The sequence below is a fragment of the Nycticebus coucang genome, chromosome 19 (genome assembly GCF_027406575.1).
Source record: "Nycticebus coucang isolate mNycCou1 chromosome 19, mNycCou1.pri, whole genome shotgun sequence".
NCBI classification, from domain to species: domain Eukaryota; kingdom Metazoa; phylum Chordata; class Mammalia; order Primates; family Lorisidae; genus Nycticebus; species Nycticebus coucang.
Genome location: NC_069798.1, coordinates 15,553,945 through 15,566,264, shown reverse-complemented (window position 1 = coordinate 15,566,264; position 12,320 = coordinate 15,553,945). Strand labels below are relative to the sequence as shown.

The window sequence follows — 12,320 nt, the reverse complement described above, 5'->3', positions numbered from 1 at the left end:
AGGGGCTGCCTTCTTTCCTCTGCCACATCTTGTATCTGGCAGGTGTTTTGAAGTCACCTCTGCCACTTCTTGTATCTGACGAGTGTTTGAAATACATGTAGGTAGGAATCGTGCGAACTAAAATAGTGTGTCCCTCCAAAAGTGTACTTCTAAGCCAGAGGTGCCCTGCCACAGGCCGGCTCAAGCACAGTTGTCCAATGCAAAGGTGACAGGAGCTTAGGATGTCCATGTGATTCAGAAACACAGCTGTTGTTAATAAGCTGCGTTAATGAGGGGCCATCGGAGAGATGTAGACGCGGGGGTCACTGTTCCTGCAACCTCATTATTTACCACAACACTCTCTAAAAACATGGTGTTAGCTTTCCTGATAGTACAAAATATATCTTTACTAACTCTTAAGGTTATTTATAAAATTAACAGATGTCCTCCCATCCAATTATGTTTTTTATAATTAAACCAACAGTGTACCCAGATAGAAGAGACGTGGAAACAACCTCATTTGCAGCTCATGACTAGTTTCCACGTAGTGTTTGACCAAATTCCCTGAACAGGTTGTCTCAGAACCACCCATCAGCAAGCCAGCACGAAGGTAATGACTCCAGAAGAAAGGGTATTCTGACTATCTCTGTCCATCAACCCTGTGCTTTGCTCAGGACCCCTGGATGTATTACCTTGACACCCAAAGTAATTGCTCTTGTCCAAAGCAAAATATCCATCTTCACAGGTGTCACAGGAATCACCACCCACATGGGACTTGCAGTGACAGTCACCATCTCTCTGCAGAACAATCAGCCAGATGACAAACTTTGGTACAATGACAGAATTGGAGAATCTTCAAGATTGAAAGCAGGCTCATTGTATAATAGGCAGCAGTATGGCCAGAATCTGAAAAAGACTGCCACGCTGCATGCTGAGAGAGACACTGACGCCTCCCCCAGGGACTGCCCCATCAGCTGCTGTAACGTTCTACCCTTACCTTGTAAAAACATGGCCCACTTTACCTGCCCACACTCTCCAACTCCACTCACTGTTCCCGCCTTATTGCACTGGCATTCTGTGGAGAAAAGAGAGTGTCCTTGAACCAAGGGCACAAAAGATAGTTCCCGTGCCCTGGGAGTGTTACATGCCCGCAACATAACACGTGCAGTCAGCCCTTTCCAGCGCACTTCAGCAGAATTACAGTTTGGACCACGGAATCCTAAAATTGGATAACTTTGTGGGGTTGGCAAAACAGACCAATCAATACCATCCATCTACAAAAAGCAGTAGCTAGTTTATGGCTACTCTGAACCAAAGGCTGCAACATCATGAGATTCAACAGGATTCTTACTGTCAAGGTCATTATAAACGTGCCTGCATGAGAACATACTCAATTCAAGGATATTCAAGTCTGTCTAGGACCTTTAACTTGGTGTTGTTTAGCTCTTATTCTGGCTTCAAATAAGCAAAAAGTTAAAATAAAATTAAACCAGAAAGAGTAGATTATAAAAGCAAGATGGTAAAAAGCGACTTATCAATGGCTGCCTTTGCAAACAACAAAGTGCATGTGGAAACAGGATGTAAACCCCTTGCTGAGGTTTTGAAAATGACAGAAGTGCTATAAAAAGTGGGGGGTGGATTTCAAAACATTACACGGAATTTCAGTCAAATCGAACTGATTCAACAAATAGCTCTTTTCTGGTTTTAGTTACTGAGGCAGAAAAAATTAAGAGGAAGTTACAATACAGTAAATTATGATGTAAAAGAATCCTTTACCTGAACATCCCTGGGGGTTTTCTGTGACTAGATTCCAATATAATGGTTTGCAGATGCTACAGCTTGGACTTTCGACGTGAAGCTTGCATTGGCAATACCCCTTTGAATGAAAATCAAACTAACATTTGACATCTTGGAACTGACACGTTTTCATACATGTGCTTGGAGCACAGGTTTATCACAGAAATCCATTTTGGCCATGAAAAGTCATTAAATGTATCAGGGGAATAAACACACTGGGCTATTTTCGACAGTCTGCTACTTGCTTTTTTATATTATTCATTTATTCATTATACACATAATGCACGTTTGCGGTTAAAAAGAAATTGGAAAATATAGAGAAACAAAAAATTTAAAAATCACATTTATTTATAAAGTTGTCAGTGTCTGTTGATGCTGTTACAACACGGGCTATACATTTAAATGGAAAAATATCTGAATTTTTAACACATTGAGAATCAGTGGAGAATTGTGTTTATCTGAGAGTGCTTTTGTCATACACAAGATTAGCTGCCTTGGCTTCAATGTCGTCCAGCCTCATAGTAAGGATGACAAAGCCTCTGTCTATTGGGTGCCCAGAGCCAGCACCTCTAGGGGTTGAGATCAAGAAGATTGATAATTTTTAGATGTCTTAGAAAACTGTCCTAAGAATACCATACTATTGTGTTTGGAATGATATAAAGTAAGTTGTCATTCTTTTGTACACAGCCAACTTTATTTAATGTGGATGTGGCCATTGTTTTTCCGTTTTATTAATTGTGTCTGTTAGATGTACGTGGAGGGCTCCTTGGAGGGAACATCTTCAGAGTAACGTGCAGTGAGAGTTAAACTCTCTAGAATACAAAGTTTAAATAAACTGTATTATTTTGCTTTTGAAAAAAATCACAGAATTAAATCTGTGCTTGGAAAAAGAACAAGGAATTTTTTTTTTTTTTTTTTTATTGTTGGGGATTCATTGAGGGTACAATAAGCCAGTTACACTGATTGCAATTGTTAGGTAAAGTCCCTCTTGCAATCATGTCTTGCCCCCATAAAGTGTGACACACACTAAGGCCCCACCCTCCTCCCTCCATCCCTCTTTCTGCTTCCCCCCCCATAACCTTAATTGTCATTAATTGTCCTCATATCAAGATTGAGTACATAGGATTCATGCTTCTCCATTTTAGAACAAGGAATTCTTTAAGCAATTTGGCCCCAGGGCTTATGTGAATTTACTTTTGATTTCAGGAAGCCCCCACACAGCTTTCATAGATCTCAGTAATTAGAATGACAGCCCTTTAATAATCCTCTACTTACCAAACTGGAGTCGATCGTACCAGCCGGGTTGCAAGGATTGCTGAAACCTGTATAGGATGTAGAAATTGCTGAAAATATCTGACAGCTTATTTTTGTTCTGATGTTCCCAGTTTTAAAAGTTTTTAAACACATGTAATGCATATATGTGTATGTTTATATTTTTGATTGATGAGTGGCAAAGACTTCGTGTGCAATTCATAGTCAGGCATCCCGAATAATATTTATGGTCCTTAATTCCTACATCACCTCTTTTGCCACGACCCAGCCTGCTAATAAAAATTCATTTCTAACTGACGATGAGGGAGGAGATTAGGACAAGGAGATTCTAAACTTCTGAGCATCTTTAGGATTGCCCAGAAGAGGGCAATATGGTACCAAGAGATTTTTAATTATCCATTAAAAAGAAATTACAGAATTTGTAAGAATACTTTTTGGGTAACCGAGGGTTATTTCTTTAATTATCACACTCCTTTGTTCCCACCTGTATACTAACATTGTTTATAAAATCAATTAGTTTGCTTTATTCATTTAGCATAGCACTATAAGCCTAATGTAATCCCTCTTTAATAAATTGGGGTCTTGGGCGGCACCTGTGGCTCAAGGGGTAGGGCGCCGGTCCCATATGCCGGAGGTGGCGGTTCAAACCCAGCCCCGGCCAAAAAAAATAATAATAATAATAAATTGGGGTCTTACAACATATCTGTATTACTACCATACAGCATTCGAACTGAAAAAGGTTAGGTAAGCCTGTTCCAAGCCTGGTTTTCTAATCGTTTAAATAAATGCATAGAAGAATTGTGTTTCCGTAAAAATTGTTCCTTGGCCTTTCCCCTCTTTGTTTCCTCTTTGTTTCTTTGGCTTTGATGCCTCCTCAATGATTCTCATTCTCTCTCTCTCCTCTTCTGTCCCCAACATTGTTCTGTAATATTAAACTTAACCTTCCCAATCTTCTGTTTTCCAACCTGACCACGCCCAGCCTAAGGTGCCTTGCCAGGACATAACATGGCCATCTACTTCTGGGATGGCTGTGGCTCTCAGCCTCTCTGCCCAGCAGTCACATACTTCTGTGGGCTCCGAAGGCTGGTGGAGGTAGCAGACCCAGCCTGGGGTGCCCCTGAATGCCAGGGACCCTGGCCACAATTTCAAAGAAATCTGTGTGGCCTTTGTCTTCAGCCAGCTCTGAAGGTCAGGCTGGATGGGCCGGGAGCATTTTCCAGGGGCAGGAGAGTAGTGAGGAAATCAAATTCTCCTGATGAACAAACACTTCATAGAGCAGGAGTCCTCTGAAACCAACAGTCAGGAGCTACTGGCCAGCCCCTGGAGGCTGCCCACACTGGGCAGCTCTGGGAGATTTGCAGGCACCTCATTTCTGTCCCCTCTGCCCCAGAGCAGGGCTGACTCTCAATCTCTCGTGTCAATGGAGGGATGAAGACGAGCACTTCCCCTAGTCATGGGTTCATCCCCTTTCCCCTGGGCTCACTCTCTCTAAACAGCAAAGACTCCCTAACACCCAGCTGAAGTGTGATGACAGCCCCAGGAGGCCAGAGGCAGGAGAGAACAGAAACATAGCAAAGCCCCCTGCTCAGCCTGCCTGCAAGGGGACGTGCTAGGAAGATTCCAACACTGCCGGCAGCAGCACCACAAGCCAATCCAGACAGGGAAAAACAAATGCCCTATTTAGCTTAACCGTGTCACCTTTGCTGTCCACAGAAATCTGACATGTGAACCAAGAAATCCAAATGGATAGCACGTGGAAATTTAATTTTTTTTTTAAGTTAGGAGCAGACCATTTCTGGATTCTTTGAGGTTGCCCATCTGATGTATGTGTCTTCAGCTGACTCGGACTGGGGAGGAATCAGGCAGATTAAGTCAAATATGTAGACCGGCGGTGGGTCTGCTGGGGATTTCCTTGGGAGGCTCTCCGGAGGAATACGCTCTGGTGAGGAACCAGCCCTCCAGCGTGCTGCTGGCTTCCTTACCTTGGCAATGGGGGAAATCATAGGCTCCTGAGAGACACCTGTCACACCGCTGTCCTGTGATCCCAGGCCGGCACTCACACTGTCCAGTCACTGGGCTGCAAGGCGTCTGGTAGGACCCAAGGGCAGAACACCAGCAGGCTGGATGAAAAGAACTCGGTCACCCCAGGGCAGCGGGGTAGGGGCAGAGTCGCATACTGGATCAGAGCACGGGGTTGGGGGGAGCCAGAGAGACCCAAAGGCAGTTGCCAGCTCCACCTCTTATGAGCTCTGGAACCTGAAACAAGCCACTCAACTGCTCTATGCTTCAGTTTCCCCTTCCTTAAATGGGCGTGACTCTGCCATCTACTTGACAAGATTGTTGTGAGGATCGAGTAATGTGTAATAAAGGAGCTGGGGATGATGCCTCCCACAGCAAGCCCTCGCTCACTGCTGGCTTGGTTTCTACTGCTGCTATTAATATCATATTCGGCAAAAGTGGCGGGTGGTGGGTGAGGGCTCCAGGGATGCTTGTTACACACAGGAACTGGCAGTCTTAAAAGAAGGATGGAGGGGACAGCTGATGGGGGATGTGACTCACTAAGGGGGCCACGCTGACTCCACATCCCCCTAGGTCAGGTGCCAAACATTCCAGTTCAGATCCTGCTCTTCTGTGACCCCCTCTCTCCGTACAGATGTTCTGAAGGTCCAGTATGGTTGAATAGTCACAGAAGTCTACACAGGAAGCACTGGGGAGGGATGGGGAAGGCAGCGCATTGACTTTGGCTGAGCAGACGAAGAAACGCGCAGGGATGGAGAGAGGAGACTCAGGCCATTCCCCTCTCATCTCCCTCTTCTCACTGGGGCAATTCCTACCAATCTCTGCAGCCAACCCCCTGTAGGGCTGGAGTCACTCAGTGTCACCCCCATTTACACTGCAAGGACTCTGCTTCTGGGGAGGGGTGACCAGTGGAAATGAGGGGACTGACTTCTTTGGTGGAAGGGTTTTACATCTTAAGACCTGGAAGCGACCAGAGAGATCATCTCTTGAATTCCACTATTACATGGGGTAAGCTCAGAAGTTAAGTGGCATTTCCAAAATCATGGAATTAGTCCTTAGCAAAGGGCTTAAGTTTTAGGAATTACACACATCTGGATTCAAATACCAGCTGCGCCACTGTTAAGCCACGCAACCATGAGTTATTTGCTTAGCCTCTTTAAGCCTCAGTTTCCTTTCCTGTAAACTGGAGTTGATGACAGGTCATTTTGTCACAAGGTCATTAGAGAATCACTAGCAGTAAGGTACCTAGTACCATGTCTGGTGCACAGGAAGTGCTCAGTGTTTGCTCTTATTATTCAGATTATGCAGGTCCCCAACACTTTGGGACTCTTTACACTATCCCATATTGAATTCATGAAAATCAATAAACTCAATGCATGCAACAATAACATTTCTGACTTGCAAATTTATATCAGTGTACACACACACACAGACAACCTTGTTATCAAGCTTTCAAAAAGTTGAAGTCTTGGAAAAGAAAAGATTCCTAAGGTAAAGTCCTAATTCCAGTGATTTTATTACAGGTGGCCTTGGGATCTGAAAAGCCCCACATCACTAAGCCTTGGATTAGAAAGAGCTCTTGGAGTACAGAGCTCTTTCCTTTCTCTTTGACAGGAGTCAGCCCAGCCCCAGGTGTGGCAAGTGGCCCTGGAAGTGCTTTTTAGAAATAATTAATAGATTTTCCCGAGTTGTCATTGGAAACATAAAAAACTCTCACTGGTGGAAGGGAACTCGGTTAGCTTTCTCATTTACAAATCGCCTAGGGTTTCAGTGACTACGTGTTTTGCACAGAAGGACACAATTAGTAGCAGACTCAGAAAATTTGCCACCATGCCACCCTCCCCCTTTACATGCAGCCATCCAGCAGATGTTGAGTGCACCCCAGCGAGGTATTACGGTGGGAAATACAAAAAACGCAGCCCTCGTATCTGCAGCTTCCACAGCCACAGATTTAAACAACCACATAGCAAAAATATTCAGGGGGAAAAAACAGAGTAAAAAAATACCAATACAGCAATAACATATATATACAGTTATATAACAACATAGTATTATAACTATAGCATTTACATTGTATTAACTATTATAAGTAATCTACTTAAAGTATGTGGAAGTCAACTTGGCTAGGCCAACGGTGCCCAGATGTTTAGTCAAACACCAGTTGAGATGTTGCTGTGAAGGTATGTTTTAGAAGAGATTAATATTCAAATCAGTAGACTTTGAGTAAAGCGAATTACCCTCCATCATGTGGGCGGGCCTCATCCCCTCAGGCCTGAAGGCCTTAGGAGAAAAAGACCAGGATCCCCTGAAGGAGGAAGATTCCTGCCTCCAGACTGTCTTCAGATGTGAGCTACAGAACCAACTCTCCCCTGGGTCTCCAGCCTACCGGCCCTGCCTACAGATCTCAGACCTGTCAGCCCTCATAACTGCATAAGCCAATTCTTTAAAATAAATCTCTATCTCTCTCTCTCAACACACACACACACACACACACTCCTTGTTGATTCTGTTTCTCTGGAGAACCCTGACCAATACAGGCTCATTCTGCTATTTCTGCCCCGAGGGAAAGTGAATGCAGAGAGAAAAACATTCATGGAGGCAGTCAGGGTAGCTGCCTGAGCCTTGTGGCAGAAGCTCCGTGATATAATATGGGGACAGACACTGGTTTCTAGGGTCGCAGGTTGTCCAGGAGACACAGGTACACTCTGGAGGTGAAAAACAAAGACTTGAGCTTAAAATATGCATGGTGCTTTAAAACCGTGAACCAATCTGGCATCATGCTTCTCATTTCAATCCAACCATTATGAAAGTGGCCAAGGCCCAAACCCAGATCCCAACACTGGCAGTCCTTTTCTCATTCTTGGAAATACTATAAGACTTTAAAAATATTTTAACTCTGCTCTTTGCTTTGGTCCAGTCCTTTGGAGTTTCTGGAATATTCTGCTTCTTCCTATCTACTCTTCATTGTTTCCACTTTAAGAAACTTTCACTCTCAAGAAATATAAAAAATAATGGTCACAAACATCCAAAGGATCGAGGACCTTGCCTGCCCTGCTCCCAAATGTCTTCCAGCGCCAAGCATAGTCCTGCTCCACAGTACACACCACATTTAACAATAAAAGGATGAGCGGCTGTCAAAACCCTCCCCTGGGTCCATCCCTATATATGTTCTTGATACGTGTTACTCATTGAACCCTCCTGAAGGTGAGTGACAACACCTCTTCCCCTTCAGTTACACACTCATGAGTGAGGCGACACTTTGTAGAAAACCTGTACATTGTAGTTTAACAGAGCTCCTTATTGTTTAAGGGATACTCTTATGGCCCATAATCATTGAGCTATTCTTTCTGGTAGAAAAAGCCAGCCAGCTGGCACCTTCTTCAGTCAAAACCACAAAGTCAACTGTCAGTTCCACAACATCTGCCACAATTCACTTCTCTGGAAATGGGCTTCGGGTAAACTCAATCTACAGAAAATCCTTAGCCTTTTCCAATCAATCACCTTAATGTTCTCTTAGACAAAAAGCAAATTAACGGAGAAGGACCAGTTCAAGGCAAAATTGCACTAAACTTGGCTTTCAACTACCCCTGGAAAGCGGGAGAGGCTCACTCAGGAGTATACCGGGCCAGAAACCCTCCCCAGAACCATTCACCGCCAGCTGAGTGCCCCTGCGCTCCTCCCACGGCTGGTCTGTCTGCCTCATAGGAAGACACAGGGACTCTCTCATCTCAAGACTTCTCTAAGGAAAGACTTATTACTACAACCCGAAGACAACATCCAACTCTAACGGTTCTGGGTCCGGGGTCAGGCCAGCAGTTGAGGTTGGGGCAGCTGCACTTCTGTTGCCCTCAGCTCCCAGCCGTGGAAGGACCACACTGCACATTCCCACCTCCACCCTCTGCTGTAAGGGTTGATCAGCGGCTGCCGGGCCAACTCACTAGCAAAGAAGGGGAAAGGGGACTAAGAGAGGAGGAAGAGAGGAAGAGAAAAGGGGAGAAGAGGAAGGCAGGAAGGGAGTGCAGGGAAAAGGAGAATAGTGCACACACACCCCCACCCACCCAGTAACCGAGCTAACCCTGAGAGTGGCGAATTCGTTCCGTGGTTGAAGACAAAGAGTTGAAACAAACATAAATATAAATTGTATGTACATGTAGACAGTTCTCCAGTCTGCTCTCCAATCTACAATGTGCTTTACACCCATACAAAACAAAACCACAGGGCAGGCACTTCTGTGAGTCAAAGTCAAAATGAGAAGAATACGGCATTGTACTTAGAAAAGTCTGGAGCGAATTCGTTTAATGCAAAACATAAATCCAGGACTGCAGTTGGCAAGAACATCTTATATGAGTTTTTAAATTCTCTTTAAAGGAGATTTTAAAAATCTTTGAAGCAATAAAAGCAATAAAAAGAATATTTGTCGGCTGGGATATACTAGGTTAGCTGATGTAGTATTGGGGACCATGTTGATATGATTCTAAATTTCAGTGGGTAAAATAATCAAAACTCTCTTTTTAAAAAATTGCACAAAGCTTCCCTCTTTCTGTTTCCCCCCCCATAACCATAATTGTCATTAATTGTCCTCATATCAAAATTGAGTACATAGGATTCATGCTTCTCCATTCTTGTGATGCTTTACTAAGAATAATATCTTCCACGTCCATCCAGGTTAATACGAAGGATGTAAAGTCTCCATTTTTAAGGAGGGAGGGTGGTGGGGCCTTGGTGTGTGTCACACTTTATGGGGGCAAGACATGATTGCAAGAGGGACTTTACCTAACAATTGCAATCAGTGTAACCTGGCTTATTGTACCCTCAATGAATCCCCAACAATAAAAAAAAAAAAAAAAAAAAAAATTGCACAAAGCTGTTAGGGAAGAAAAGGTGGGCACCCGGGAAGGGAGACCATCACAGACAGAATGTTGTGTCCTCTCAAACTGTTCCCAGAACTGTTCAAACCTGACACAATAAACTGCAGGTAACCCTCAGAACCACAGCAGGAGGGAGGTGGGCGGTGTATTTCCTGCACAATTCAGAAAACAGCTCTGAAGCAGGGGCAGGCCCCCTTGAGGCTGGCCATGCATCGATATGATTGTCATCCACCCAGGCAAGACTCAGGGAGAAGCCCAAACAGTGCTGTCCCTTTCCCTAATCCCTTTTGGGAAGAGCTGAGGAACAAATGGAAAAGAAAAGGGGGTAGTATCAGAGCACATGATTGTCCTGCCCCTCTTTGCCCTTCAGGGTGAGCCTCTCTGCCTTCACTTGAGCCCTGAGTTGGAGCCACACACTTCAGCAGAGGCTGACCACAGCCACTCGCTGCTGGAGCCTGAAGCATGCCTGCCGGGCTTCCTCCAGCCCCTCTCTGAGAGGCTATCTGCAAGTCTGTCACTCTCATGCTTCCCTAGAGTGCAGAAGGTTTGGGCAGATCTATGGAAACTAAGCTCCAAACCTATCTTACCAAAAATATCAATGAGAAAATAAATTCTTATTTTGAAAATAATTCTAACTTCAATCATTCAAAACCGAGATACAGCATTATCTTCATATACTGTGGCTGATCAAAGAGCTTTTAGTGTCAGATGTCAGCTTCCAAGGGGGAAAAATGTCACCATTAAACCTCAGAGGTGTCCCTAATCTCTCTAGGATTGGTCATTTTGCAGAACTATGTTTTCTCAGAAAGCTGAGTATTTTACCAACACCTAGTTTTGCCATCCCATCTTGGCTATGACACCCTGATTTTACCATGGGGAACCTCTCTTCCCCTTCCATTCGTGCTCTTCTGAGGGTGTTGACTTTAACTTTAGTTTGGTGGATATGAGGACTCTGGCTTGGACAATCAGAGCACTGAACTACATGGCCATGGGGTTGGCTCAAGAACGGTCATGTGATCCAATCAAAGCCAGATGGCCTTGGTGGAGGAAGGCATACATCCCCCCTAGTCTTGATCCTAAAAAGGTAAGCACCACTCAGCTCAAGATGCTGTAACAAAATGCCATACACTAGATGGCTTCACAACAGGAATTTATTCTCTCCCAGTCCCAGAGGCTGGGAAGTCCAAGATGGAGGTGTGAGCTGACTCAGTTTCTGCTGAGGGTCTGCCTGCCAGCTTGTTGAGGGCCACCTTCTCACTGTGTCCTCACAGGGAGCAGAGGTAAAGAATGAGTGAGTGCTCTGCTGTCTCTTCTTATAAAGACACTAATCCTGTTGGATCAGGGCTCCACCTTATGACTTCATTTAACCTTAATAACTTCCTTATTCCACATACCATTCCATTGGAGGTTAGGGCTTAGACATATGAATTTGGGGGACACAATTCAGTCGGTAGCAATGTATGTCTAAGAGCTGTTGGCTGCCATCTTACCACCTCCTGAGGCCCAAGAATGAAGCCAATATGCAAAATAGCAGAGTTCAAAGATGCAGGAAAAACAGATCCTGACAATATCTTTTGAGCCCCCTGGATCAAGTTGCTCCTCAAACTAAATATGCCCAGACTTCAATTAAAGCCGATAAATCATTTTTTGCTTTAAACCAGTTTAGGTCAATTGTTCTATCACAGAAAACTGCAAAGAGACATAACTGACTCTTCAATCACCAAAATGTTCCTCCTTTTAACTATTTAAAGCAGTACTTGCACTAAAATGTCTAATAGACTTCCCTTCCTTATGAAGCAAGTAAATTAGACATAATTTAATCATTTCTTTATGACCTAGCGCCATCATTATCATGCTCATTTACTTAATCTCATAGTGACCTCCTCAGTACCTTCAGAGTGGGGTAGGATTATTTGCCCTTCATTAAAGGGCCCCAGGCTGTATCCTGCTGAAGTTTCACGTCTGTTTGTCTGTTTTCCCTCCCTGCGGAGTGTGTTGCCTTAGCAATCTTTCCCCTTCTTCTAATTTTATATGTCTAATTCACCATGGGCTTGGCTTGAAAAACAAATAACCAAATTTAGAAAATTATTTTTAAGAAAGTGGGGGAAGGGGAAGGCTGAGAGAGGGACTATGGAATTCCTTCAGCATCTCAGGGACGGTGCTTGGCTCTACAGAGGCCATGGGCATAGAGATCTTATGCCGTGTAGTTTTCACTTTGGCTCAGATACATGGCCATGTAACCAAATTCCACCTAGATGGAATAATAGTCTGCTGAAGGTCAAATTTTAAAGCAGTGATTTTTTTTTTTTTTTTAGGGGAAAAAAATGTCAAGAGTCTTTTTTTTTTTTTTTTGAGACAGTCTCACTATGTCACCTTCAGTAGAGT

At 44.0% G+C, this 12,320-nt stretch overlaps 1 protein-coding gene across 1 annotated transcript in view; it reads right to left on the bottom strand.

The window, feature by feature from the left end:
• Window positions 1–12,320, bottom strand: part of LAMA3 (laminin subunit alpha 3) — a 285,924-nt gene that overhangs the window by 143,097 nt on the left and 130,507 nt on the right. Inside the window, exons 13-17 of the mRNA XM_053571366.1 lie at window positions 5,031–5,168; window positions 3,052–3,098; window positions 1,756–1,855; window positions 1,002–1,054; window positions 672–777 (exon numbers count right to left, since the gene is read on the bottom strand). Coding sequence (XP_053427341.1) covers window positions 672–777; window positions 1,002–1,054; window positions 1,756–1,855; window positions 3,052–3,098; window positions 5,031–5,168 — 444 coding nt within the window. The remainder of the gene's footprint in view (window positions 1–671; window positions 778–1,001; window positions 1,055–1,755; window positions 1,856–3,051; window positions 3,099–5,030; window positions 5,169–12,320) is intronic.